Here is a 26235-nt window from a genome sequence, read left to right on the forward strand (position 1 = left end):
ATTATCATATTTACTTAAATTTTTTCATAAGAACATTTTATTGTCAAGATTTTGAAATATGGCCAAGAAATGTTAACGGTACCTCTCAACAATGACCTGTATTGGGGAAATAAATTTCCCCCTGTATTGGGGAAAATAATTTATCTTTTGCTTCATTTAATGCGTAGAAGTTCATGCCCACGAAGTGGAAAGCAGCTAATGCCATCCAAGAGGCCAAGCAATCAGGGGTGGAGTGACAGCTATCTATTCACTTGTGTTACCAGATTTAAGGAAAAATAAGAAATCAACATCTTCAGAATTGCTGAAGAAGCCTGAATAGGTGCCAGCAGAAATGGTTGCTTACAGCTGATCTGGAGACTATTCATGTATTAAGAGGTGTTTTCATATTGCTGAAAATTAGCCAACAGCTCATTTTCTTCATTAGAAAAAGATTAAATCACCTCTCTAAAGTTACAAAATAAAAAGAACAATATATCAACCAACTTATGACCAAACAAAATTAATAGATGTTTTTAATTGATGCTCCAAAAAAAAAATTTCCAAAGAAATAAGACTTTTAAAAAATGTTGAAACTAATAAAATTAAAACGCACTGACACACTTTTGAAGTTTTTTAAATAAAATATCAGCATTCCCTGAGATCTGTGTGCCAAGTTATAACCATAAGTGAACTTCTCTGGGTAAATTATTAGCTTCTGGAAATAGTGTAAGTGCTGACATGACTTTCACAATAAAAGTACAAATGCACCATACTTACTTCACATAAACTGCTATCCAGATGCTTCAGCAAGCAGCCTATTATAATTTCTAAACTAATGATTAGTAGGATTTAGCTATCAATGAAGTCTTAAGGCATATTTTAGAAGTATAAATTGGTAAGTTTTACGAGAAATCAATATAACAGGCACCAAATGTAATCCTCTTGAATGTAATAGTTTTGAAATAAATCTGGAAGGTTTCTGAAAGGGATCTGTCTGATTAGACATTAAAGTAAGGATTTAGCATACGAAATAGCTTCTCTTTCTAATAAGTTGCCTGATAGGCACAAATTCAGCTGGGGCTTTTGCCTGGAAGGGTTGAGCATTGCTAAGTGCTCACTGGAGTCTGTGAGAGTTAAGGGATGCCCAGCACATGAAAAGAACACGAAGCCCCAGAATGGAGCCCCAGTCCAGAACAGAGCTCTGGAGAACTCAAACCTCCTCAAAACTCTGCTCAAAGAAAGGACTCTTTGGAGGACTCTCCAGAGATTGTGCTGTTGTATAGAGACAAACCTATTACTGACTTACAAGCGAAGTGAACGTTTCAAAGGCCAGGTTTTTATAGCTGTTGGGGCAAATACCAAAGCCAGGCTGATCCTGATGGACTTTCCAGAAGCAATTTCACACTGCAATCAGTAAATGTTGGGCTGTAATTTTTAAGTTTCTATCATATTCCTAAGCATCAAAATAACTTTGAAATGCACTTTCCAAAATGTACACATTTATAAATGACAAAGGTTCTTCTGGAAGTTCTGCTGTAACACATGTATAAAACATATTTAATTTTCTAATTAAGGCAAATTCAATAAATTATTTTTCTGCTGTTATACAAAAAGAATTCTAGAGCATAATTTCCAGAATTAATAAATCTTCTCAGCACATCTACAATGGAAGCAAACATTCTCTTCCCCATTCTCTCCCATTCTCTCTGATATTTTCCCTACAGTTAGGGAAAAGCCCTCCTTATTTTTATATTAAATAAAAGGAAATTAAAATCACACATTAGAGATAAAGTAAATTATAACAAACTCCAATAAAGTATATTTAAACAGATTCAGTTTATATTCTTATATAGATTTTTGTATTAAAATGGCACAAGTGGCCACAGAAGGCAAAAAGAGAAGGGTCTCACACAAGTTTCCCTGCTTTATTCTGTTCTAAAGTGCAGCTAGAAAGCATTTATAGGGATAGAAGGCTCTGACTCTTGCATGTGTACAGATACTTTTATACTGTGTTGATTTCACAACTAAGACTCATTTAATTCAATGAGTTTAGATTGTAGTGCTGATTGTGCTCATACCCAGAAATCAGAATATTAACTGAGTTTCCATGGAAACACTACATGTCTCTGTTTTCCTTTTAGACAAGGCTATGCCTGTTTAACAAGTTTGTCGAGGACAACATGTTTTGTTTAAGTTACATTAACTGGAGCCAATACTTCCTAATTACATTACCAGAAGAAACATTTACAGCAAGGCTTCTACCATGGGAAACCCTCCATCGTTCAGCCCATCTCTGAAAAACAGGAAATATCAGCATTGCCATTGCTTAAAATGTGTTAACTGATCTTCTATGTATAAAATAATCTCTTCTATAGAATGACAGAATGGCTCATGTTTTATAATATTCATATATAAGGAAATTATCACATGGAATCTGAACTTCTGTGACACTTCCATCAGAGAACATCTGCCCATGAAGACAAGGTAGGTCCATGGTTTGAAGCATTGAAGGCTTGGGGCTGTTCCTGGTCTAAATTAACCTTATAAATAGGAACTAAAATCAAACAGATTCTCTTTTTCAGAGTGATTTCTTTCTCCATAAGTTTAGCCTAACAAGAATTCTAGAAACCCAAGTCTGACAGATGCCATCAATCTGTCCAAAAAGATGTAAAATATTTTGAATCTGTGAGTGGTGTTTTTTGTTCATCCTTTCATAACATTCTTATATAGAACACCAGAAAGGATGTGCTATATTCACACTTGCAGTTCAAATCCTGTGTTGATGGAAGGGTTTTACCTAATCATTTACCTAAAATTTTAGGAGAAGAACCTAGTCCAAAGTCCTAATTAGGAACATTTAAAGAGATGCCTCAGCAAGAGTAGTGTGAGAGTAAAATGAAGAGGACTGTAGATAAACATGGCTTTTTACTTTTTTAGTTTAAATCTGCACTATGATGCAACTGAAATGTTCTACATTATTAATTTCGTCCAAGTTCCATTTAGACAAAATATTACAGAAAATCAAGCATTAGGTAATTCCCACTTCTTTCTCAAAACTTTTTCAGATTTTCAATGTAATAAAGTCTCCAGAAGTTCTAAAACAGTATCTCTTTACTCCAAAGCCAAGAAAGCAACAATATGTCAAATATGACCAGCTGATGGCATGTAAAAAATTAGAGAGAGAGTGTTTAATTTCCAAAGAAAAGCTTGTACTAAAATTGCTTGAAATACAAGTGTTCACTTCAGTGCCTGTGTTTGAACACATCAATCCAAATCACCACAAACTACAAATTACAGAGTGCTCTGCTCTTTCTTCTTTATACAGGTTTATAGAAAAGAAGCTTGTAGCAGTAATGAATAAAAACCATTTAAGATCTTAATGACACCAAAAAAACTCGAGATGTGGAAATTATTGTTTCACTAAATAGGCACACGATGCATAACTTTGCCTTCTAGAAGAAGTTAGCCCACTTCTCCCCCAGAGCACTTTGAGAAGGGAGAATTCAGTACTGCTGTTCTTTGAACTCATCCATTCTAACTCTGCTGAAACATAGAGACGGAAAGGAAATGGACACTGTCATTTTGAAAAAGGAAAAGGATAAAAAATCTCAGCCAAAATATGAGTAACCAAGCTCAGCCCTGCCATTATATTCCAAAATAACAGGCTGCAGAAGGAAACAAAAGCAAATAAAGATGAAAACACACCCTTTTTTTTAAGGCAGCTATAGCTTTATGGACAGAGAAAGCTCAGCTAGGTTGGGTTTTGAGATTCCACCATAAATTAAAGAATAGTAAAATAGCAGTGCTTTTGGATTAAAAGACATTGTATTAAATGATAATATACATTATCTCTATATTCAGGATCACCCAGTGCTGACACAGAAGTCAGATATAAACATGGAGGACAAAAAGATGAGATCAACATTTAAATGTTTTCTGAACTTTAGGGCTAATAGCCTACGTTTATGCTGTACTTTTTTAAAATTTATTTTCTCACAGGCATTCCAGCTGTTGTCTTGAATTTGTTATCCTCTCAACTAATGCATGGACTTGACAGAAAGTTCATCCTTCAGCACCTTAGGGGATAGTGAACCAGAACCCATGGTTAAAAGCTTAACAATAACTTTAGGTAGTACAAACTAAAATGAGGCATAGCTCAATGTTACGACTGTCAGGACTTCATAATTTATACCAATCCTAAAACATTTTCCTCCCTACTTAGCAGACAGCCCGTCAGCCGTTTGGCATGATCCTCCTAAAAGATGCATTAAACCCCAGTAAATAATTTTCCTTTTCACCAAATCAAGAAAAGACAATTATACACTGGACATACTTAATAAATTGTAATCAATATTGAAAAAAATATTCTATTAATGAGAGGGGAAATCACAGAATGAGGGTCTTTGCGGATTCTCACCATGAAAACAGGAAACCAGAACAGACATACAGTAGGACATACAGCCAAAACAGACATGATAACACAGAACCGGTAATAACAGCTCAAGAATAGTGAAAACATGATGTTCCTTTGTGATTTCAACCTTTAGCATCCCTTACTTGTCCCTTGCTTATCCCAGTCATGTTGCTTCAATACTGCTCATATAAGCTGCACACCTACATAAACAGGGTTTTATCATAGCTTCTTTTTATATTGCATAGCTACAGTTTTGGGGCTTTGTTGTTGTTCTTGTTGTTGTTTTTTAATGCCTTTTGTTTAACTTCTGAATACATTTCCTCCCAGGGTATCTGAAATCTGTAATCATCGTCCCAGTGTTTCTCTCCCACATTACACTCTTAGGATCAAGCTCCATGACTTTTAAGAGTTATGTTTACGTCAGAGGGATCAAGAGGTTTAAATTTCAGTACCTATTAAATGAATTTAATTATCCAACCAGTTCCATTTGGATACACTGTTACTGTTCTTCACTAATCTATAACAGATTTTCCAGCATTGTAATTCTCATTAATGAAATGCCCTCTGAAGGAGTATTTTTCTTTTTATTTTTTAAACAAAAGTGTTCTCAGTGGCCTATTTTACAAATTCTAAACAGAAGCATCATTATCCTGTATACTAGCTAAGTTTCCCAGGGATTTATCCTGTCTGAAAACAGCAGAACTAACTAAACTTGAGGGATGAGAAGTCTATCCATATACCTGTTACTTCATTTAAAATATTCTGTGGAGAAAAAAAGGTATTATAAAAACATCCTTGGTGTTTAAAACCTGTTGACAGATTAAAAAGTAGAGGGTGAGGAAAGGATAACAGTGTGCTATGGGACCTCCAGGATGTTGTCAGATGACTGTTGGTGCCTGCAGCTGCAGCAGTTCAAGCAGTAGGGATGACAAAAATCCAGGGAGAACAAGGCAACTGGAAAAGCAGCAAACAATGCACTGCCTTGTAAAACATATCTGCTATTGAAATGAAGAACAGTGGCAGCAGGTGAAGGTGTCTGGCTCATCCTTGTTCACTGGAGCCACATGGGAAAATTTCCAGTATCTTCCTCTGCTTGTGAGATGGCCCCATAAGCAACAGAGACAGTCTGGGTCCTGTGCACAGATCCTGCCCAGAGCTCTGCTGGTTACAGCTCTACACAGCAGCACTGCACAGGGCACAGACTGCCAACATGGTTTTACAGGAGTTTTAAAGGAGTTAGTCATTCACACTTCACCTGCTGCAGGACAAGTGAGATCCTTTCAGGAGTTACAGTCTCCTTTTCCCTTGCAGCAAAACATCACCCAATGGAAATGTTCCATCCCAGCTTGAATCCAAAGCTGCTGGGCACATCAGTCCTGATCCAATGGAATCCTTACATTTCTACTGATGATTAAAACCACCAAAACTATGTATTTAACATTTATCAGCTGCACCACTTTAATGTCAGGTTATTTAGTACCTTGCTAAATTAATGAAAAAAAGAAAAAAAAGCCAAAAAAGCCTCCTGTGGATATTTCCAAAGTGCTGCAAGACTTACAGAGGTTTAACTAGTTGACTTTTTACTGCAGCAAATGTCATCCCTGCTTCTGCAAGTTTCTGTGTTGAAGTGACTACTAGGGCAAAGAGAGAGTCCATTTGAGCCCATAAACACAGGAGTTCCCAACATTTAACGGTGAATTTTACTGAATTATTGCAATTTGCCTTAAAATCATAAAAGGAATCAATGAAGTATGAGTTCTACCTTGTAGCACAATTGGTGAGCAGCAGTGTAAGAAACATTTACTGCACTTAAAAATATTTCTTCATATACTGTGAACATTTCAAAACCCTTTTACAGATGTTGTTCAAAAAAATCCTTCCAATTCTTACAAGAGCTGCCCTAGTAAATCAACCACTCAGAATGCACAAGAGATTTATATCCTGGTCTTAAGTTTGAGTCCAGGGTGAGCTGTGACCATGAACAGAAATTCTCATTAAATATAAAAAGGAAACAAAATCACTAAGCAAAAGCTTAGAAAAAACTTTGATGAAGAACAAGCTATCTAGAAAAATAGCAAGTGATCTCAGTTTTAACATGTTTAAGAGAAGACAAAAAGCATCTAAAATGTCAAGATGAAACAGTGTACACCTGTACTTATTTTTGCATGTGTTTTTTCTCACCAGTTTTATTTCTTTCATTTCTCTTAGCTTGATGTCAAGCAATATTTTTTTCCATTTGTAATAATGGCACAGTGAGTTCATTAATTTACTCTTACTGGAGATATAGTCTATCTATGGATGCTCAGCATGTATAACAGGTGGTTGACATTAGTCAGGAAATGATTGAAAATTGAATCTGCACCCCCTGCTGCTATTTGTGATGGAACAAATACTCTGCTGACACTTAATCTGCCCCTTGCTGCAACTTCATCTAACTTGCAATTAAGGTAAAGAGGCCCAGCATCTTTATTCCCTGTGCTTCTCCTCATTCTGAAGGCCTTGCATCCATCCTGCTGATTTTTCTACCTACCAAAGCACTCTGTAAGGCTGGTGTTTCAGCATTTTCCAACCTTCTCACCTTCATCTATTTTTTTCTCATTTAGTTATGGGAAAAGAGTACAAGCCACACTAACTTCTAAGAGCATTATATTACAGCTATAATACCACAAGAAATAGCTGACTGCACTATCCATTGGATTGTAAGTCTTCAGAGAAAAGAATAAAAAGAGAGGAGAGGAGAGGAGAGGAGAGGAGAGGAGAGGAGAGGAGAGGAGAGGAGAGGAGAGGAGGAGGAGGAGAGGAGAGGAGAGGAGAGGAGAGGAGAGGAGAGGAGAGGAGAGGAGAGGAGAGGAGAGGAGAGGAGAGGAGAGGAGAGGAGAGGAGAGGAGAGGAGAGGAGAGGAGAGGAGAGGAGAGGAGAGGAGAGGAGAGGAGAGGAGAGGAGAGGAGAGGAGAGGAGAGGAGAGGAGAGGAGAGGAGAGGAGAGGAGAGGAGAGGAGAGGAGAGGAGAGGAGAGGAGAGGAGAGGAGAGGAGAGGAGAGGAGAGGAGAGGAGAGGAGAGGAGAGGAGAGGAGAGGAGAGGAGAGGAGAGGAGAGGAGAGGAGAGGAGAGGAGAGGAGAGGAGAGGAGAGGACAGGAGAGGAGAGGAGAGGAGAGGAGAGGAGAGGAGAGGAGAGGACAGGACAGGACAGGACAGGACAGGACAGGACAGGACAGGACAGGAGAGGACAAAGAACTGACCCAGTTGTTTATAGAATATGAATCGAAAAATACCTGGATTTGACTATTGAAAGAATTTTCCGGTCCAGATCAGAACAGCAACGTGGGGACAAACAGAGTTGTGAACTAGATAGAGCAGGTGCTCAGCCTGGCTGTCCTGTGGTGTCTGGGACACAGCAGGTCACAGGTTCCCAGCCAGCAGCTTCCTGCCACTGCCAGGCTGTCCAGCCACCCCTTCCCCCACAGTAAATCTCCACGTGGAACACAGCATGTTCCAGTTCATCTCATCCACTATTACAGCTCATACTCTGGCCTTTGCTAGAGGTGTCAGAGGAAGGTGTAAAAATTCTCATAAATAATAATTATGGAAAAAAACTGCCCACAGGGAAAGGTTTTTCTCCATAAGTTGTGTCATTAGCGGTTGATTAAAGCCCTCAAGAGTGAAAGTTTATATCCCTTATAATTTTATTTTTTTTTTTGCCCCATGAGGTAACTATGGCTCCAGATTATATATGAATCCTACTAATCTTCTGGCCCAAGGATAATTTCCAACAATGCATTTCATAAATTAATTACTCACTGTATAAAAAAGTACCAGATGTATCTAAGTAAGGCAAAACAAGCAACTGGAAAGGAAAATCTGGGTTCTTCCCCTCTACAAAATCACAACTCTCTGCTGCTTTCTTGTTTCTAGAACTGCACATTACTTCCCACCTGAAAGGGACTCAGTCAAATAACTCATAACAACTCATCCACAAAGAAATCATGGTGTCTCATGCTGTGTCATAAACCAGCATTTTATTATTAATTTCTAGCTGATTTTCTTCCCCTCTTACCCTGTCTAAGCAAAGGATGTCTGAAGAAATCCACAAGCCTACCTCTCTGGAAAATATGTCCAGACTTTTAAGGTATAAATCTTCTCGAGCCAAATTTAGTTTGATCCATTGGCTTATACTTCTGTTCTGAAAAGCAAGCAGAAATAGGATCCAAGGCCTTCCCCTAACCTTTGTCAACTTTTGAAAACCTAGCACCCTGCCAGGAAAAATTTGAGAAAGTCCTGATCTCTCAGAGTACAAGGAATGCCCCTGTAAAAAGAAAAGCACGAGGGACTCCCAGGTCCCTTCTGCCCTGGCACCTTTGCACAGCATTCTGACTCCTAGGGAAGGGCATGACCTTTCTCCATCATGCATTACTGCATTTTTGAAAGTGCCAGTTACAGGGGAAGAATTTTAACAATAAGGGTATGGGCTGTTTTACCAACAAATACATTTTCTTTCTTCATCCAGAACCAAAATGAAGATGGGTTTGCATTTACCCAAAGTTTCATCTAGAGTCTTGAGCAAGAGCTTAGCTGTTTTACCAATCTGGAGACACACATTAGTAAAGAGAAAGCACATGCCATTTCCCTGAAAGTATCTCAGTTTTAATTCCTTCCCACTCAAAAGCATAGGGAAAATAAATCTAATAAAGAGTATGTATAGGAATTGTCTGCTGTGGTCTTGGGAACATTTTTTTAATATAATTGTGTCTGCCTGGACTCGATATAGAACGAAGTGAAATCCAAATCCTGTAGCTTTTAAATATTTGAAATATTTAAATTGTTTCCTTTCTGCTAGAGTTTAATTAACATAATGATCTTCTGTAAAAGAGATGATTCTTACACATAGAACTCCTTTAAAGCAGATGGCAGTAATTGCTGCAACAAAGAGTTTGCTGGCAAAGCAAAGACAGAGCTGCACCCCCTCAGCTGACAGGGATCAGATATTAGTTCATGGGGCTTTCTTGCTATTTGCAATAGGAAACATGCCTTGCTACAACAAGGCACAGGCTAATTTAAGAGGCTGCAATAACAGTTGCTGCACCACATCAGACAACTGAAAAGAATCCTGCTGGTGGTTCAAAAGACCAGAAGTAGAGTAGGTTTCATGGTTATCCTGTTTCTGGCAAATCTCTACCTGTGACACGACTATAATTTTCACCACATCAGACTTCTCTGTCACAACCAAAGTATTATTCCTAATAAATGGGAACAGGACATGGATTATAGGTTGGGGAAACTTCTGTTTACAAAACATGTTTATTCAGAGTTCTCAATATAAGGAAAAATAGCCACATCTACATGAAAAGCAAATTGACAGATTAAATCATATGTTTCCAAATCTGAACCCAGCATGAAGATTTTTTAAAAAGTAGTAACTTCTTATACCATGATTCTGAGTAAATAAAACAACCTCTGCATTATTGCTGGAACTGAACCTCCCACAGCGCTTAACTTTCAGTGACCTTGTCCTGTGAACATCTCTGTAATATGGTGAATACTAAAAATAATACAATTATAGTTGCAAAGACTTACCTAAAATAGGAGAGGCAGTTCAGAGACATTCTTTAAGCCTGTTACATGAAATGAACTGCAGTAGGAGCCAGTATGCCAATCTAGTCAGCAAATATTACTCAAGATGGGAAAATAACTTAAAAAGAAACCCTTTAAAATAATCAGCTCAATAAAATTATAGATACCAAAGAGAATTTAAAAGCATCTCATCACACAAAAAATCAATAATATAATAGCTGTTACCTTCTGCAAGATAATCAGAAATCATGAAAAGAGTCACTGATACAAGGGATGAGGTCATGCAGGGAGAGTGAGATGTCTTCTCAAGAAAAAAGTACCCGACCTAACTTAGTTCATTGCAAGAGCATCTATAGCTAACAGGGCTACAACTTGTAAGGAAGATGCTATTTTATAACAGACATTTTTTACATTTAATTGTGTCTTCACTAAAAGGATTCATGGATTTTTTAAGATGGGTCATAGAAATAGCAAATAAATGTATCATGCTACAGAAGTTAAAAAAGCTTTTTGCATTTACCTGACCTTAATCTAAAGTACAGTACAGATGACCTTTATTCTTCTTTATTTTTTGTAAAGTTGGGGTTAACAGGGGGACTATGGTCCCAGGTTATCTACATCTGAAGTGTTCCTCCACACTCAGTCCGAGGCCTCAACCTGTATCAGGACAATGTGTCAAGGACAGTAAGGTCTGGTGTTGACAGCACTACTCCTAGGATCCTCAAGATGAGCAAACATGTTTACTTTAAATTACTAGAAAGACAATTTTCCTAGTTCTCCTTCACTGTTCCCAAGTATCCACTGTTCCTTTGGGTATCTTGACTGGTGTCAGAAACAACTGAGCAAAGCACACGATTCTGACAGGCACAGCTCTGCCCTGTGAGCCAGGAAGGCAGAGAGCTCAGCACCTTTGGAAACCAATAGGTACCTATGGAAAAGATGGGGTTACTCTCTTCACAAGGATTCATAGTGACAGGACAAGAGGAGAGGGACACAAGCTGCTCCAAGGAAAACTCTAACTGGATGCAAGAAAAAATTATTGATTCTGGGAACAGTACCACATTGGAGAAGGTTGCCCAGAAAAGTGACAGAATGTGTTACTGGAAATAGCAAAGTCTCAACTTGACAGAATCCAGGATAACTTCTGGTAAAGACACTGCTTTCAACAGCAGTTTGGACCTTATGATCTGATTTTTCTAGTACTCCTTCTAGAACATTGCCTACATCATATTAATTTTGACCTGGAAAATGAACGTTATGTGATCTTTTTAAAAGAATCAAAAAGCAGAATTTGCACCCAAGGAAGCTGTATTATAGGTCTGAAATGTTTTGATTGCACAGCTTCCCTCTCCATAGGACAACTCATAGATGGAGTGATCATATAGCCTGGAAAGACTCATTTATATACCATCCTTTCAACACCTTTGAGATCCTTCACAGTCACAAGTCATTAATCCTTTTATTGGTGTAGATGGCACAGTATGAGTTCTACTAAAGAAATAACAAAGGAACAAGTCAAGGCACCACACATTAAAATTTTAGTATCATCTGACATTACAATTTTAGTATCATCTGCTATGTTTTTCCAGTATCTTTGAAAATAAATTAATTTGTTCAATTTTCATGGTGACTATACTAGGATGTGTGCCATTTTTATGGAAGGATCCACTGTCCCTGTATTCCCAAGCAATAAAATCCTGTCAGCACAACTAATGGATATCAGATGAATAAGATTAAAAGAGCAAACAAGGGCACTGTGAAAACCATGTCATCAACCCACAGGACTACTTGTAGTGATATTATACACTCCACTGCCTCCAGTCACAGCCTAGGATAATCAAAATCCATGTTCAGATCTTGCAAAAATTGACACAGCCTGGCTAATAATCCACCAGAATTCAGAAACCATACTGGATTAAAAAAAAAGACAGCTTTATTTTTTGTGCTTTGCTTTTGATGGAGATTAAACAAATTGAAGAGGCAAGGTTATCAGGTCATTATTTGTACAGCTGTCCAGTCAGAGCTGGACAGACACTGTTTGCATGGCTTGTTGTCTGATTAAGATGCAGAATAAGTCTCTGAGAGTCATAAAGGGGAGAGAAGATTATGATTAAGAAAAAAGAACAAGGGCTGATGGAGTAACTGAGTAGAAATAGTTGCCCTTCTACACAAGTCACAGACACGACCTAAAAAACCACAAGAAAGGAAACTGGATAGGCACGTTACAGATTTGAAGTGGGAATCAGAACAGCGTCTGTTACTGTTCTACATCAGAAATCTGGACTGAATCTTCCACCAGCGGAAGAACAAGCAGAGCAGAATGAAAGGTGAGATACTGAAGCATTCAGATTAATAATGCAATTTTTCTGTTTGCAAAGCATTTCCTTGCCAAGCAGAGTTTATTTTACCTCTACATTGGAAGCTGTGTTTCTGAAGCCAACTGTTGCAGAACAGTGTAATGAACTGAAAGTATTGCTTACCTTGCATGCAGGAATGCCAGATTCTTTCAAGTGAAAGAATCATAAAATGATTCAGAATTCAGGATTGCAGAAGATTATGTATGATTTTAATATAAACATTTCATTTCTGAGTGAAAATTAAGAAGTAATTTCTGCCTTAAACTGTAGTCTCAAAATACAACTTACATTTATGTATTTATCATATTTCTTACTATAATCATACATTATTCCATCAATACGGAATTCACATTTGATCTAAGTCAATAAACAGCAATTGCCTTATTTTCAAAAGGTTTCAAGTAGCAAGTAACTAAAATGTTTTGCATTCTTAAACAGTAAAGAGTAAAAAAGATTTGAAGCATCTCAAAAACAATGTTAGAACACAATTCATCATTCTGACTTTCTTTAGTCAAAGAAAATGTAATTATTCCATACGGAGTTTTTAATGTTTTATTATATGCATACAAGCATAGCTTTAAGTACCTTCTTTTCCAAGTTAAGATCATTAGCAAGACATAAAAGGTAAAAACTTTTTTTTTTCTAGGTAAACCCTGAACATCAGGGAGCAGCAGATAATTATAAATACTAAATATTACTAAGTACTCCTGTCAGTTAATTTATATTTTCAGAAGCTTATTGACAAATGTCTGGTGACTGTGTAGAAACCTGTATCTATGGGAAGTACAGCTGGCATTCAGAGAAGAGAATTAGAGCAAAAAGAATAAATAGATATTTTAAAGTAGAAACTTATAGAATCTGGATCGCTGAAAAGGTACTGCTAATAGTTTTTATAGCTATCTCTTTGAAGCTTGTAATTTTTTAATGGTACATTGACTCAATTCTTCCAGGCAGTAATACTAGTAAAACCAATGAAAAATAAAAGTTCTGTTTGTAATTCTTCTGACACAAGATGTTTAAAGTTGTTACTACCACAGAAAGAGAGACATTTCAATTTAATAATTTTAGAAACTGTCACATTCACTTCAAACATCACTGCTCTGCTGATGGCAAATCCTCTTGAAAAGCATTTATACTTAAGAAAGAAGCATGGGAAGTACTTCATTTTAAGACCATGGTAGCATTATCTTCATTCTGCACTACAGAAGTACATCAACACTATCTGTCATTTACTTATGTATTATAAAAGAACCACACTGTGATATCTACACTACTGTTTATTGTAGAACTGTCTACCTTCTGGGTGCGTCTATGGCCTGTGTATTGCCTAAAGACAAACATCTTAAACTAATTTTAAATCTTCTTTCACTTGTGATACAGGTAACTGGCTTTTGGTTTGTAGTGTCATCTTGCTGGCACACACAGCTCACGGCTGCCCTGACAAATGCCTCTGCTACACAGCCTCGAAGACTGCAGACTGCAAAAACAGAGGATTTACAGAAATTCCTGCCCGTTTACCTCCTGAAATTCAGATATTACAGTTACAGAACAACCGTATCTGGAGAATCAACCAAAATGCATTCACTGCAACGCCGTTACTCAAAATCTTAGACTTGTCTAATAATTCTCTCTCAAATGTGGCACCTGGTGCTTTCCAAAAACTAAGGTATCTCCAGGTTTTAAACCTAACCAGAAATTTGATTCATTATATAGAAAACAAGACTTTCAGTTTCCTCCCACACCTAAAAGAACTGGACTTGTCGTCCAACAGCATTATTCGATTGCCTGAGACATTTGGAAACAGCACAGGGAATATAACATTGCTCTCTGTGAAGCATAACAAACTTCAGAAAATGGAAAGAATTCTGCTGGAGTCACTTCCAAACCTGAAAGTGGTTCTCTTTAAAGATAATCCCTGGCAATGCAATTGTAATATCTTTGGCCTGAAACTGTGGCTGGAGAGTTTTCTATACAGAGGTAAGGAATTTTTCTCATTACACATAGTGTATATGAGAATATTTAACCAGCATCTAACTGATCTTCACTTCACAGCCTAAAAATTTACCCCACACCATAGATCACTTCCTCAAATAAACACACTAAACTATATTCCTATGCATGTCAGAATGTAAGTGCTTTTATAAACACAGATGGCAAACTAGAGTCAGAGAGGGACTTCATATTTGTGCCCAGAGAGGGAGCAAGGATGCACACACAACCATACAGCAGGTACAGGTGTGTTCTCTAGTGTGTGAATTCAGATATAGATATTTCTAAATATAAAACAAGTACACCTGTGCACATACACTTGTTTTAATTCTACCAATATATTTTTGCTGGAAACCAATCTATTGCTCTAAAGCTTTTTGCCTGTTGCATGATGGCAAACTTCAAGACAGATATCAGTACTGAGCAAACTTTAGACAACCCAGGATTATAGTTTTTCTATCAATTATGACTTAGTAGTTTGTTAATATTTTATGAATACCTAGTATCATTTCCTAATTTCTGCTAACCAAAAGAGGAACTCAATTCATTGGCAATTTCCTGACAGAAATGTGTCATGGCATCACCATCACATAGGGAAAAGTGAAGTTTATAAATAGTAGTGTCAGTATTTTGGTCACACCTGGTTTTAAAAATATTCATGAGTTATGCTGTGGAAAATATATGATTTATTCTAAAGGAATTAGGTAAAAAAAGAAATTAAATTATCTCTCCCAGGAGGTATGTTCGGACTGAGAATTCAGAACAGCAGGGCAATTTTCTTTTCTCTAAATCAGGCTTTGATGCTTGCATGTGACCAAACTACTGATTACCTGTCTCTGTACCAAAGTGCTGTGGGGCCTGTTGCAGCACAGGGGATGTGAAGATGGCTCATGTGGCCTGAGACTGCTGGAGCGCCTTCTGCAGGGATCAGAACCCTGCAGGCCGGCTGGAAAACCACACTGGTCATGCAGGGACACAATTATTACTGGAGTGGTCTTCAGGTGAGACAAATTCACTACCATGAGCCAACTTTTAGAAAAGACAAAAGACTAAACTCCTCTCAGCAATAAAATCTTAAAATCTTGAATAGGTAAAATATTACTTTATAGTAGGGTCTATTATTTTAGTCTATTATGCTGGAAATTCAGCAGGGGTTAACTTCTCTGTGCAGAAGAATGAAATGATCCAAGATAAATATATCAGATTACATTAATTACTCTGCCAGCAGCATAAATATCATCATTTGTTTCAAGAAACTATGTTGTCTAGAAGTTCAGTGATGTCCTTCCATCTTTCTGAACACTGTACAAATTAATTAAATGAAGTGACATTGAACTTAAAAATTAATTTTAGCAACAAGCTTTAAAGGAAGCCCAAGTGTTATGTTCTTTTCTGTGTATTTCCCTAAAATTACTCGTCTGAATCACATGTGAGGAAAAATTAATTGCATTACACAGTAATGTTTCCTACTACTTATATCACGCATGATAAAACTTCACAGTGGCTCTGCATATATTTCTCGCATGTCATAACAAAACAATGTAAGTACAAAATATTTGAGTATTTTTAGCTGAATCCATCAGAGGCAATTGATATTTCCTGCATATTCACAGGAAATTACAGAGAATACTTCAGTTCAGGAGAAACACTAGGGTTCTATTCCAAGCACACATAATTAGTTACTTAAAACCACAAAATGATAAGAGTTGAAGGATTTGGAGATTTTATCTATATCCATACTCAATCTAACACATTGAAGATGTCTGGAACCATGCTTTGGGTTTCACTAGTAAAGACCAAAAGACCTGCTATGCTCAAATCTGTCCTGGAATATCAACATTACTTGCGGAGTAGTCTCCAGATTTCAGTTTGGCTCCATCTGTATTCACTACTTTCTCAAAGTCTTTTCAGAATGAAAATTTCTGTGCCTGGCTTTAGCTGAAAGGTGCATTATTTTGGATAGAGAGGAGAGGAAAAAGAAAATTTAGTTGATCTGATTAGTTAATTTTTTTAAATATGTCAACACTGATTTTGGCCTTGTGGACTCCTCTACACATCACACCCCTAAAGCCCTGTGCTCTGACTAGGTACCTGAGGGCTATGTTTGGTCTATCTTCCTTTGCACACCCAGGAACAACCACGTGATTTACCAGGACTGTGAACTCTTCTTCTCTCTCCATTGTACTAAAAACCTCCTTTGGGAAGCTGGCTCTAAGCAATCATGAAATGTAGCATTTGAGCAGGGCAACAGATTGATTAAACTCAAATCCATTATACCTCTGTATATTTTCTTATCACAAGCCTTGCTTCAAAAACTCACTCATGGGTACATACAATTTACTGAACTTTCTATTTGCTCTGTTACAGTTAACATACAGTCAGAACAATTATGATTTCATGGGATATTTCAATCAAGTGGAAATATTTTCTAAATATGCTGTTTCCATTTTCCACCATAAAAATTAGCAGTGGTCAGAAATTGAACAAACTGAATTTGCAGTTAACAATACCTCTTTGTTTATCTATGACAGCTATTATTTTTATACCACCATAGGGTTTTTTTACACTTACATCCATAAAAACACAGATAACCTAATTCCTGATGAACTGTTTCTTGAAAATGCTCTCTTATATGAGCTTTGAAGTGCAATAATCTCACCACTGACCTAAATGAACAAAAGCCATTAAAAATATTATAAATCTTCAAAAGTATAAAGTTGTTTAATTGTAAATTGTATGAGCTTTTTTCAAAGTTCAGAATAAGAGTTAAGGAGAATCAGCTGTCATGGCTTCCCTGACAAATGCCTCTGCTACACAGCCTCAAAGACTGCAGAGTGCAAGAACAGAGATTTACCAAAATTCCTGCCCATTTACCACCTGAAATTCAGATACTAAAGTTACAGAACAACTGTATCTGGAGAATCAACCAAAATGCATTCACTGCAACGCCACTGACCATAAATTTACTTCAGGTTTATGTTAATTTTACATTAAAGTGATTCAGAAACTCTTGACTATTGAGACCATTGGTTTTCATTTCCAGGCGGAATTAGCGATGGCATTATCTGCTCAGCACCAGGCATTCGGAAGGGGAAGGACCTCCTCAAAGTTCCCTACGAGCTCTTCGGGGCCTGTCCTCTGAGGACAGCTCACGTTCACCTGGGCAGCAGCCACCAGCACAGCCTGGAGCAGCGGGGCTCTCTGAAGCACGGCCCCCATGGTGAGCCAGGGGACAGCGGCCGCGTCAGCTGTGAGCCCAAGCCCAAGCCGCGTCCCGCCAGCCTGCGCCACGCCATCGCCACCGTGGTCATCACTGGCGTGGTGTGCGGTGTCGTGTGCCTCATGATGCTGGCGGCTGCTGTTTATGGCTGTGCCTACGCTGCCATCACGGCCAAGTACCACAAAGACCATTTGGCCCCAGTCAGGCAGCACGGGACTCCCAAGGAGAAGGAGCCGCTTGAGAGCTCCTCGGCTTGAGTTGCCTCTGGCTTTGGCTTCTTGAAAATAAAGCCCTCTCTGCGGTTGAAAAGCCTGGAATCTCAGTATCATTGTTTTAATAGAAATTACTGGGGTTATTTTCTTTCTTTTCTTCTTTTCCATACTTTTAAAAAATATGAGTATATATATTGTTCAGAACATCTACTGAGACTCTATATAGAACAGCATAAGTTTATTTATTTTGTGTATGCATATTCCAAAGGCGCTATTTTAGGGCTAAGTGTTTGAGATCACTAAATCTTGATGTAGCAAATTTAAAGTATTTCACCATCCTTTACTAACTCTTAATGTACTGTTAAACCATGACCTGATCTATGGTGCATCTACAGTCAGTGGCTGACAGGAGTGGTGTTCTGCAAAGAATAACAGAAAATAGCCATCTAACTTAGTTTAATTAGTTAAATTTGTACCATCTTAGAGAGTAAAAAATACTATTTAATTCAAGATATATACAATTCATAAGCAGTTTTCAAACCAGCCACTCTATGCACTGCCACTGATAACATAAATGTGCTAAAAGTATTTCCAAAAATGTGTTTTCAGCTTCTCAGTGTGCTCCAGGAAGCAGCAATTAAATATTAGGTCCATCTCCTAACTTAGGAAACAGGAAGCATTTTGTTACCTATTGCATTTTTAACTACATAGTAGGAGAGAAAGAAGAGAGCTGAGAAAATGCTGAAAGAAGAAATGCTACAGTGCTTTTAATACAAGCCCTAAAAGGAGTACACAGACCATACCTGAAGACTCAGGTGATATCCAGCTGGCTTACAGGCTTGCTGCTGACTTTTCTGAAGCCCCTTATTCTCAAATCTTCACACAAGTGCTCCATTTTGCAAATACCATGACTGCAGGTACAGCTCCCATCATAGTGCTGCCCTTCAGCAGGAGGATAATGGAGCTGCATGTTCACATGTCCTCAGAAGGAACATTCAGCTGGATTCACCCAAGGATCCATCCTTACTCTCTGCAGAGCTGTATTGCCAGCAGAGGAGATCAGAGCCAAAGCCATTTCAATGTCATAAGTTTAGAATTCCAAGAATATTTGAGTGTGAAGAGGTAGTTATTTTAATGGTTCTTAGAAATTATTTTAAGGCAACCAACAGAGATCAGGAAGTCCATTCACCTTTTCCAAGACTGGATAAAATACCTTTTAGGCTATTTGTGACAGACACCTCATCCATCTCCTGACTGTCCCCAGTGACAGTGATAAAGACCTGTCCAGGTAGCCAATGCACAGATCAGGAATGTTTATAGTATTGAGGAAAAAAAAAACATGGAACAATTTGCAGTAAGGGCAAGGGGAAGCTGTGTTGGGGCGTTTGGGAGATCTGCACTCTCCTTCCAACAGATGGATTTCAAAATGAATCTCTGTAGCTGTTCCAGTAACAGCCTCAATTGAGTAATGGGCTCTATGGCAGGAGTCATGTAACCCTTGCTCTTATCTACTTTGTAATAATTGCAACCTAAATATTAAAGCTCATTCCTGCATCTGCAGTTACTTTCATGTCCAGAGAAAATTAAGCATCTCAGTCTTAATCTAAATCTAGCAGATATTGAAAACAATCAATTACTGTCTGTTCTTTTTTTATTTAATTTTTTTTAGCTGCTAAGTACTTCATATCATTATTAGGCTCTGTTCATTCTTCTCTGTCCTGAACTAAATAAAACAAGCTGTTTCAAATTTTTCCTGCAAGACCACATTCTCCAAAATGTTTCCTCCTGCATTACTTGGAGACTTTTCAGTGCTTTTCCATTTTGTTTTATATGTGGTACCCTAGACTGTGAACATTGCTTCTGCTGAGACATCAGCAGTGCGACATTTTTAGAAGAGTGGTATTTTTTACAATATCCTAACATGAAGAATATTTGTATTCAGGCACTTTGATCTCTTGATGTTTAAGGTTTTTTCTTGTAAATATTTGGTGAAGCTTAATGAATAATCTAGTCTACTTTCAGAACTAAGTCATTTTAATATGTAAATTTACATTTTTTACTCTTTTATCCATTTACTGCCATAATATTTTGCAAAGCAAAACAGTTTTTTAGATACAGAAGACAGAAGTAATTCAGGATTGGATCTTATTGCCCATTGGCCCAAAAATGAGTTTGGGATCATGCCAAATCATTGTTTTTCCACAGTGACAACCTAAAATGAGCACAGTTGTACTGAAAGTGTAGATCCTGAGATGAAAGCTAATAAACTTCCAGCCTCCAGAGAGATTTTACCCTCACTGTTTCTAACAGGCTCAGACACAGCAGCACAGCTTCCATCACAAATCACTTCACACTTCTGATACTTTCAAGCAAAAGAGAAACAAGAATTGACTTGATATTTCCTAGTCAGGAATAAATCAGAGCATATTCCTAGTCCTTAAAAAAAAAAAGGCCTAGCACCAAAAACCTTCCAGGCTTTCCTCATTGCATCATCATTCATTAATTTAAAAAAAAAAAAAAAAAAAAAAAAAAAAAAGAAGGACACGACAACATTTAAAGAAACTCAAAGAAATTCATTCTGAGTCACACTGAACATGCTTTGGAGATTTTTTCATGCACACACAAGGCTGTAAATTGATATGGAGCTCTGCCAGAAAGCAAAGTATTAAATATTTCCATTAGTTCGCTCTGCTGTGGGAGCAGAGCAAGCCAACCCATGCAAAATCTGATTCTATACTTTCTAACATACTGTTCACCAAAGGAAAAACAAACAAACAAACAAACAAACAAACAAACAAAAAACCCCACCAAAATCCAAAATGAAACAAACAAACAATCACAGGGAAATATTTCATCCAACATTCATAAGTCTGTACATCATGGTAAAAGTGTTTGCAATTTATAAATTCAGTCCTTTCTAATGATAAGGTAAGAGCAGAAAATGAACAGGGAAAAGAAATGATTCAATTATTTAATAAAGGTAAAATATTTATTTTTCACTAGAGGAAACAGAATTTTCAACTATTGATAAACAGAGATAAAAGTCAGAATTTGCTGTCTATAAAAATTACTGACTACAACAAGTGTAAGACTGAATATAGGGAATCCCCATAGAACTGCCCTTAATGTATAAAGCTTAGCAATGGACATCTGCCACTGAAATTATTTGTCTGCACAGATTTATTTTTCAGATAAAGGATCCTGAGAAAGCTTTGTTGTCCTTCCAGCAATCTCATGAGAGTATTATAGTAAGCACAGGGGTTTTTTTCTAATCTTTGTGAAAAACACTCGTCCCCATCAAAGTCAACAAAATATCAGGACATGCTCCTCTGCAAGGCATTTGCAAAGACGGGGAAAGCACACACGTTGTTGCATTCCTGTCTTTCATAAACAGGCTCACTATATGGCTTTGCTTACAGAATTTAATTTCATCTAAAATTTCATTTTAGAACAAAAATTGAAGACTGTAATATATCCATGTTCTTTACAGAAAATGGCCAAAAGCATCTCTACTGAAACACACGAAGTTTAAACTGAAACATAATTGTTTGCTATATTTGTCTTTCCATTTAGAGCTTGCAAAAAGTCAATCAAAATTCAGCTTCATTATTCTCTAGCAATACAATGTCCAAACAAAATCTGCATCCCTCTTCTTGAATATCAAAGTAGCAAATTTAGTGACACTATACATAGCTTATCTCTCATGAACAATTAAGAGGAAAATAACAACCATTACAGCAATTTACTTTTGCTACCCAATTACAACTATCTCCTTCCTGCCCAGGAGACAAGGACATACAGGCTTTAGTCAAGCATCCAAAAAGGATGCTTACTTTTACAACTTGGATCTTTTAATTTGGCCCAAAGTGAGATAGCAACCACAATCTAAGAGTCTTGGTATGTCCTGAGTTTGTATTACCTGAAATGAGGCTGCATGTTCCCCAGATCAGGGGGAAAACAGCCAGCAACACCAGCCACATTAAACCACAACAGGGGAGAAGGTTTAGGCATTAGGAGCCCATAATAAACAAACCAACAAATCCAAACTTGACACCTCGCTCCAGTGGAAGCTGTGGTTGCTCTCTTGTACTGATTGCAGAGGCATCCCTCCAGGTTTTAGGGCTATGAACATTACATGCTCAACATTTTTGCAAAAGCTGTCATCCTCATTTCAAAATAAAATACATGAGAAAACATTGCTGATGTTTGGAAATATAGCCCACTGAAGGGAAAACAAATTAATCAGTCTTCAATATTTAAAATTATAGCAATGTATTCATATTTATGATTGCAGCTTCAAACTTGCACAGCATTATTTGAAGTTATCCAAAGGACCCACAGCTCCTCTGCTGCCTTGTTCTGTTTGATCTGCAAGCAGGGATTTATTCTGCTGCCAGCAGAATTCTTTAGCAAAATGCCCCTAGAATCTGACTGCGATTAGATCACAAGGATCTTCCTTCTCCACAAATTACATAGAACTAAAACCCAACCAACTGACCAACAAATCCCAACAACAAAGCACAAGTGCAGAAGCAAAGAGGAGATGCTCTGCACTATTTACTTTATGTATTAATTTAAGATGTAGGGATACATCCGTCAAAGTCCTGAATTCTCCCAGAAAACTGGTGAGGAAACCCCAAGAATTAGATAAATAGAGGCTAAATGTTAACACCAGCAGAGAATTACCTCAAAAAAGCAAAAGTACTATTAAACTATTCCACACACTGATTCTGTATGGTGAAATGATCTGAGAACAATGCAAATGAATGTAAATATCTGAATTGTGAATATGTCACTAACTTCAGTTTCCCTGTTCAGCCAATGGAAGGAGACAGAACTTTGCCACGTGCTCCAAAGCATCCACACTTTTCCTCCAACCATCTTTCCCAAGCAATGGCTCTCAGCATGTGAGCTGCTTAAAGTCAGGCTGTACAAATATACATCTCAGTTTTCCTAAAACTGGAAACATTAGTCTGTATACTAATACTAGATTTATGAATAAAAAAACAATATTCCAAAAGAAAAAGGAAGTCTGGAAAAACATGAAGTCGTGGTTTTCTACCAAAACATGAAAAAACATTTTGAGGGAATTGCTAAATGCTACTGCTGAATATAATATTCTGTGGCTTATAATGGGGAGTAAAGATTGGGTAAATCACTCTCTTGCCTGACAAGGAAAACATCTATTTTAGAATGCCTCAAAAATTTGGTTGGTGTGTCATTATGATGACATATTCATTTTCCCCTAGGCATTCATATTAAAATGCAATTTTATAGATGGCATCATAAATTTTAAGGACTGTATATGGCACTGACATTTGCCTGAATGTTCTTAATAATGATATGAAAGCAATACATGTGAGAAAAAAAAAGTCGAAGAAGAGCAGAGCAGATGTATTTGCTCTATGTGCTACTGTAACATCAGCAGATTTCAGTATTTATGAAATTTTTACAGTACCTGTCACTTTTAGAAATATCAATAGTTCGAATTACTTTTGATTAAGTACTTGAGAGTCACTTTGTTAAAAGAGAGATGTGCATGCAAACCTGGTTAAGTTCACTTAAAAAAAAACCCTGGATGAAGTGTTGAGGTCATATATATAGAAGTATTAATGCAACACACAAAAAAAAAAAAAAATAGGTGAATTGTGTCATAAAAGTACATATTTTCAGAAATAAGATGCATATTTTCCTTCATGAATTTTTAAAAGAATCTTCCATACTTAGAGCTTAGATCAGCAGAAGTCTCAGTTACTGGAAAACTGGTTTATTCACAAATTTTCCTTTTAATTTGCTGAGTGTCCTGGAGAGTCTGATCTAAGCAGGAAGAATGAATATCTCAGGAGTAATCAGCTTCAATACGACTGATTTGTATTTTAAAACTAATATGAGATTTTAGATCTTTCCTAATTTAAAGGTACACTTTGACTATCTTGAACAGCAGGATCATCAGGGTCACTTTCCTCTGGTCAGACGACATGCGTTCAAAATAGTGTGCCATATTTAACACAACAGTGATTACGTTAAGTCTTCACTATTTCTTAGCTTAGCTTATGGACACAATCCTAAAAGGAGATGCTAAATCTTCAAACTGATTCATTCAAAATACCTGAAGCCTTTTAACATTTTAGCATTTTGATTAGGAATATTTAACATGGAATAACTTAATTTATTGTTATACTTAAGTTGGGTTTTAAAGTTATATAAAAGGGAGAGCAAAGAAAGTGATGGATGAGGTCACTTGCAAAAAAATCTCTCTCTAACCAGGGTTTGAAAAAAAAATCCTTGAATTTGTATATGGGCTGGTTATAAAAATAAAGGATCAAGTCTGAAAAGTTAAATACTGGAAAAGTTAAATACTGGATCCTGGCATTACTTGGAAAAATTTCTTTGGGAGAATAAAGCATAGTATTCTTGTTTGCATAATGAGTATTTTTGGTAAGAGCATTTAAAATCCCACTGTCAGTGAAAAGAAGAGCCTTTGCTGCCTTTGCTTCAGTTTCAGTAACACCTCCTGTACCTGATTCAAGGGATTGCTTATTATATATTAAATATAATTTAGTTCATAATTATATATAGAGAGAGATATATGTGCAATTTCTCTTTTTATGCAGGTTCATAAAGGGCAGAGTCAGAGCTATGGCAACACTTAAATGCACATCCCAGGCCATCACCCTTCTTTGACAGAAAATGACTGTAAACATGCCCTCATCCTCACAGAACTGGAATACCTTCATTTCTCGGTAATTTAGCTACAGCGAGCTTCACTTACTGTAGTACTTTAGTTAAGCTGACATAAAGCATTGAAGACTTGCTCATTTTCAGAAACTACAGGTCTGACATGCTGGTAAAGCTTTTTATCTCTTTAAAATAAACAAATTCACCTACTACTTGATTTGAATCGACAGGCCACAGAAGGGCATGTGCAAAGAGGGCTCATTTAGTGCTTTCTATTTTCTAATTTCAGCTTTGATAAATAGGAGGTCCAACACAAAACTGGCCATATTAAAAAACAAATGGCAGAAAATACTTCCTTAGACATTTCTTCCTTGTACTCAGGTACCATAGAAATAAAAAACCTTTTGCAATTCTACATTTTCAACAATTGGTGGCAACAGTAATAAAACTCCACCTGTTTTTCTGTGTATTTACATCTAATATAACACACTCAGAGAGGGCATGGTCTCTTCACTTGGGAAGCATTTAAGATCTGACTGGACACAGTTCTGGGCAATCAGCTCTAGCTCACATTCTCTCACGATCTACTCCACGAGGATTGGACTACATGACCTTAAGAGATCAAGTCCAGTCTTTACAATTCGTGTATTTTACTGGTCTGTGCAAAAAGAGGCAAAAAAAAAGATTAAGGGAAATTGTCATTTCAGCTTTTCTAAGCAGTCTTGTATGAAAGAAAAATGGATTATTTCTCCTCATCTTCAAATTCTAAATTTTCAGTGACTGTGAGACTAAAGACTTCCCTTGTGCATGATTTAATCCTTCATTCTTCTGACTCTGTGTCCAGAGCTTTTTATTAAGCTTGCTATGGACTTTTCCAATGAGGCCTGAAATCCAGGGTCTGCTTGTTCAATGAAGAAAACTTATAAGGATTTAACAATTTTCATCAGACATTTTCTTTAGCATTCTTTAATATTTTCTCTTTTCCCTAAGAAGTTTATGTCAGTTCTGTTGCCTTTAATTAAACATACCAAGAGGCTATTTTTGTCTTCTGTGTGAAGTCTTCTGTATTCAGTGATGAACTTTTTCAACAAGAGAGGTTTTAAGGTCCTATATTGTAGGACAACAGCTTCTGAACTAAAATGCCTCTACAGAAAGTGCATTTTTGAAGGGTCACATATTTTGTCAACACTCTCAAAATCTCAAGAGAGAGCAATTTTTCAGTTTTTAGACCCTGCTTTTCTCCATGATGATCTTCTTTGCTTGCTTCCATCCCTGTAGCTTGTCCAGAACTTTCTTGGTAAGCAGTACCTTTAATAATTTTTTTAACAAAATTATACTGACAAAACTATCATCTCTTGCCAAAAATTGGAAATAAACATGTATACAGCATGTAGAAATCCTATGATGCATTTATCCAGATGCTCATATGTTTGCTACTTGAAAGTTGACATAAAATTGACTTGAAAGTTGACATCCAATTTATCACACAATCTCAAATAATACAAAACTGGAAGGCTGAATTCTACCAACATTTAGCAGAAATGTCCTGCCCTTCACATGAGCATCATAAAACACAGTTCCATCTTAATTAGCCTTAATTTTAATAGCTAAATTATTCTACAAATTCAGATATTCTATATCTATATATCTATATATATCTATAAATATCTATATCTATATCTAATCTTACTTTAGTTTCCCAAGTCTGGCTAATAAAAACTTCAAACTTCTCGCATTTATCACTGTTCCAGTTTCTGCCTCCAAATCCATTTTGCTTAACATAGCATATTGTCAGCTTCATAATAAAACCAAAAATTA

The 26235-nt window shown here is 36.9% G+C and overlaps 2 protein-coding genes across 3 annotated transcripts in view; one reads left to right on the forward strand and one right to left on the reverse strand.

Moving 5' to 3' along the window:
• CACNA2D3 (calcium voltage-gated channel auxiliary subunit alpha2delta 3) overlaps positions 1-26235 on the reverse strand; it is a 397930-nt gene that overhangs the window by 50730 nt on the left and 320965 nt on the right. The window lies entirely within an intron of this gene.
• On the forward strand, positions 10561-17784 carry LRTM1 (leucine rich repeats and transmembrane domains 1). The gene is made up of 3 exons (XM_066327082.1): positions 10561-10645; positions 13699-14295; positions 17351-17784. Exons 1-3 carry the CDS (start codon positions 10561-10563, stop codon positions 17782-17784), a joined length of 1116 nt encoding a protein of 371 aa, XP_066183179.1.

The sequence above is a fragment of the Sylvia atricapilla genome, chromosome 11 (assembly GCF_009819655.1).
Source record: "Sylvia atricapilla isolate bSylAtr1 chromosome 11, bSylAtr1.pri, whole genome shotgun sequence".
Taxonomy (NCBI): Eukaryota; Metazoa; Chordata; class Aves; order Passeriformes; family Sylviidae; genus Sylvia; species Sylvia atricapilla.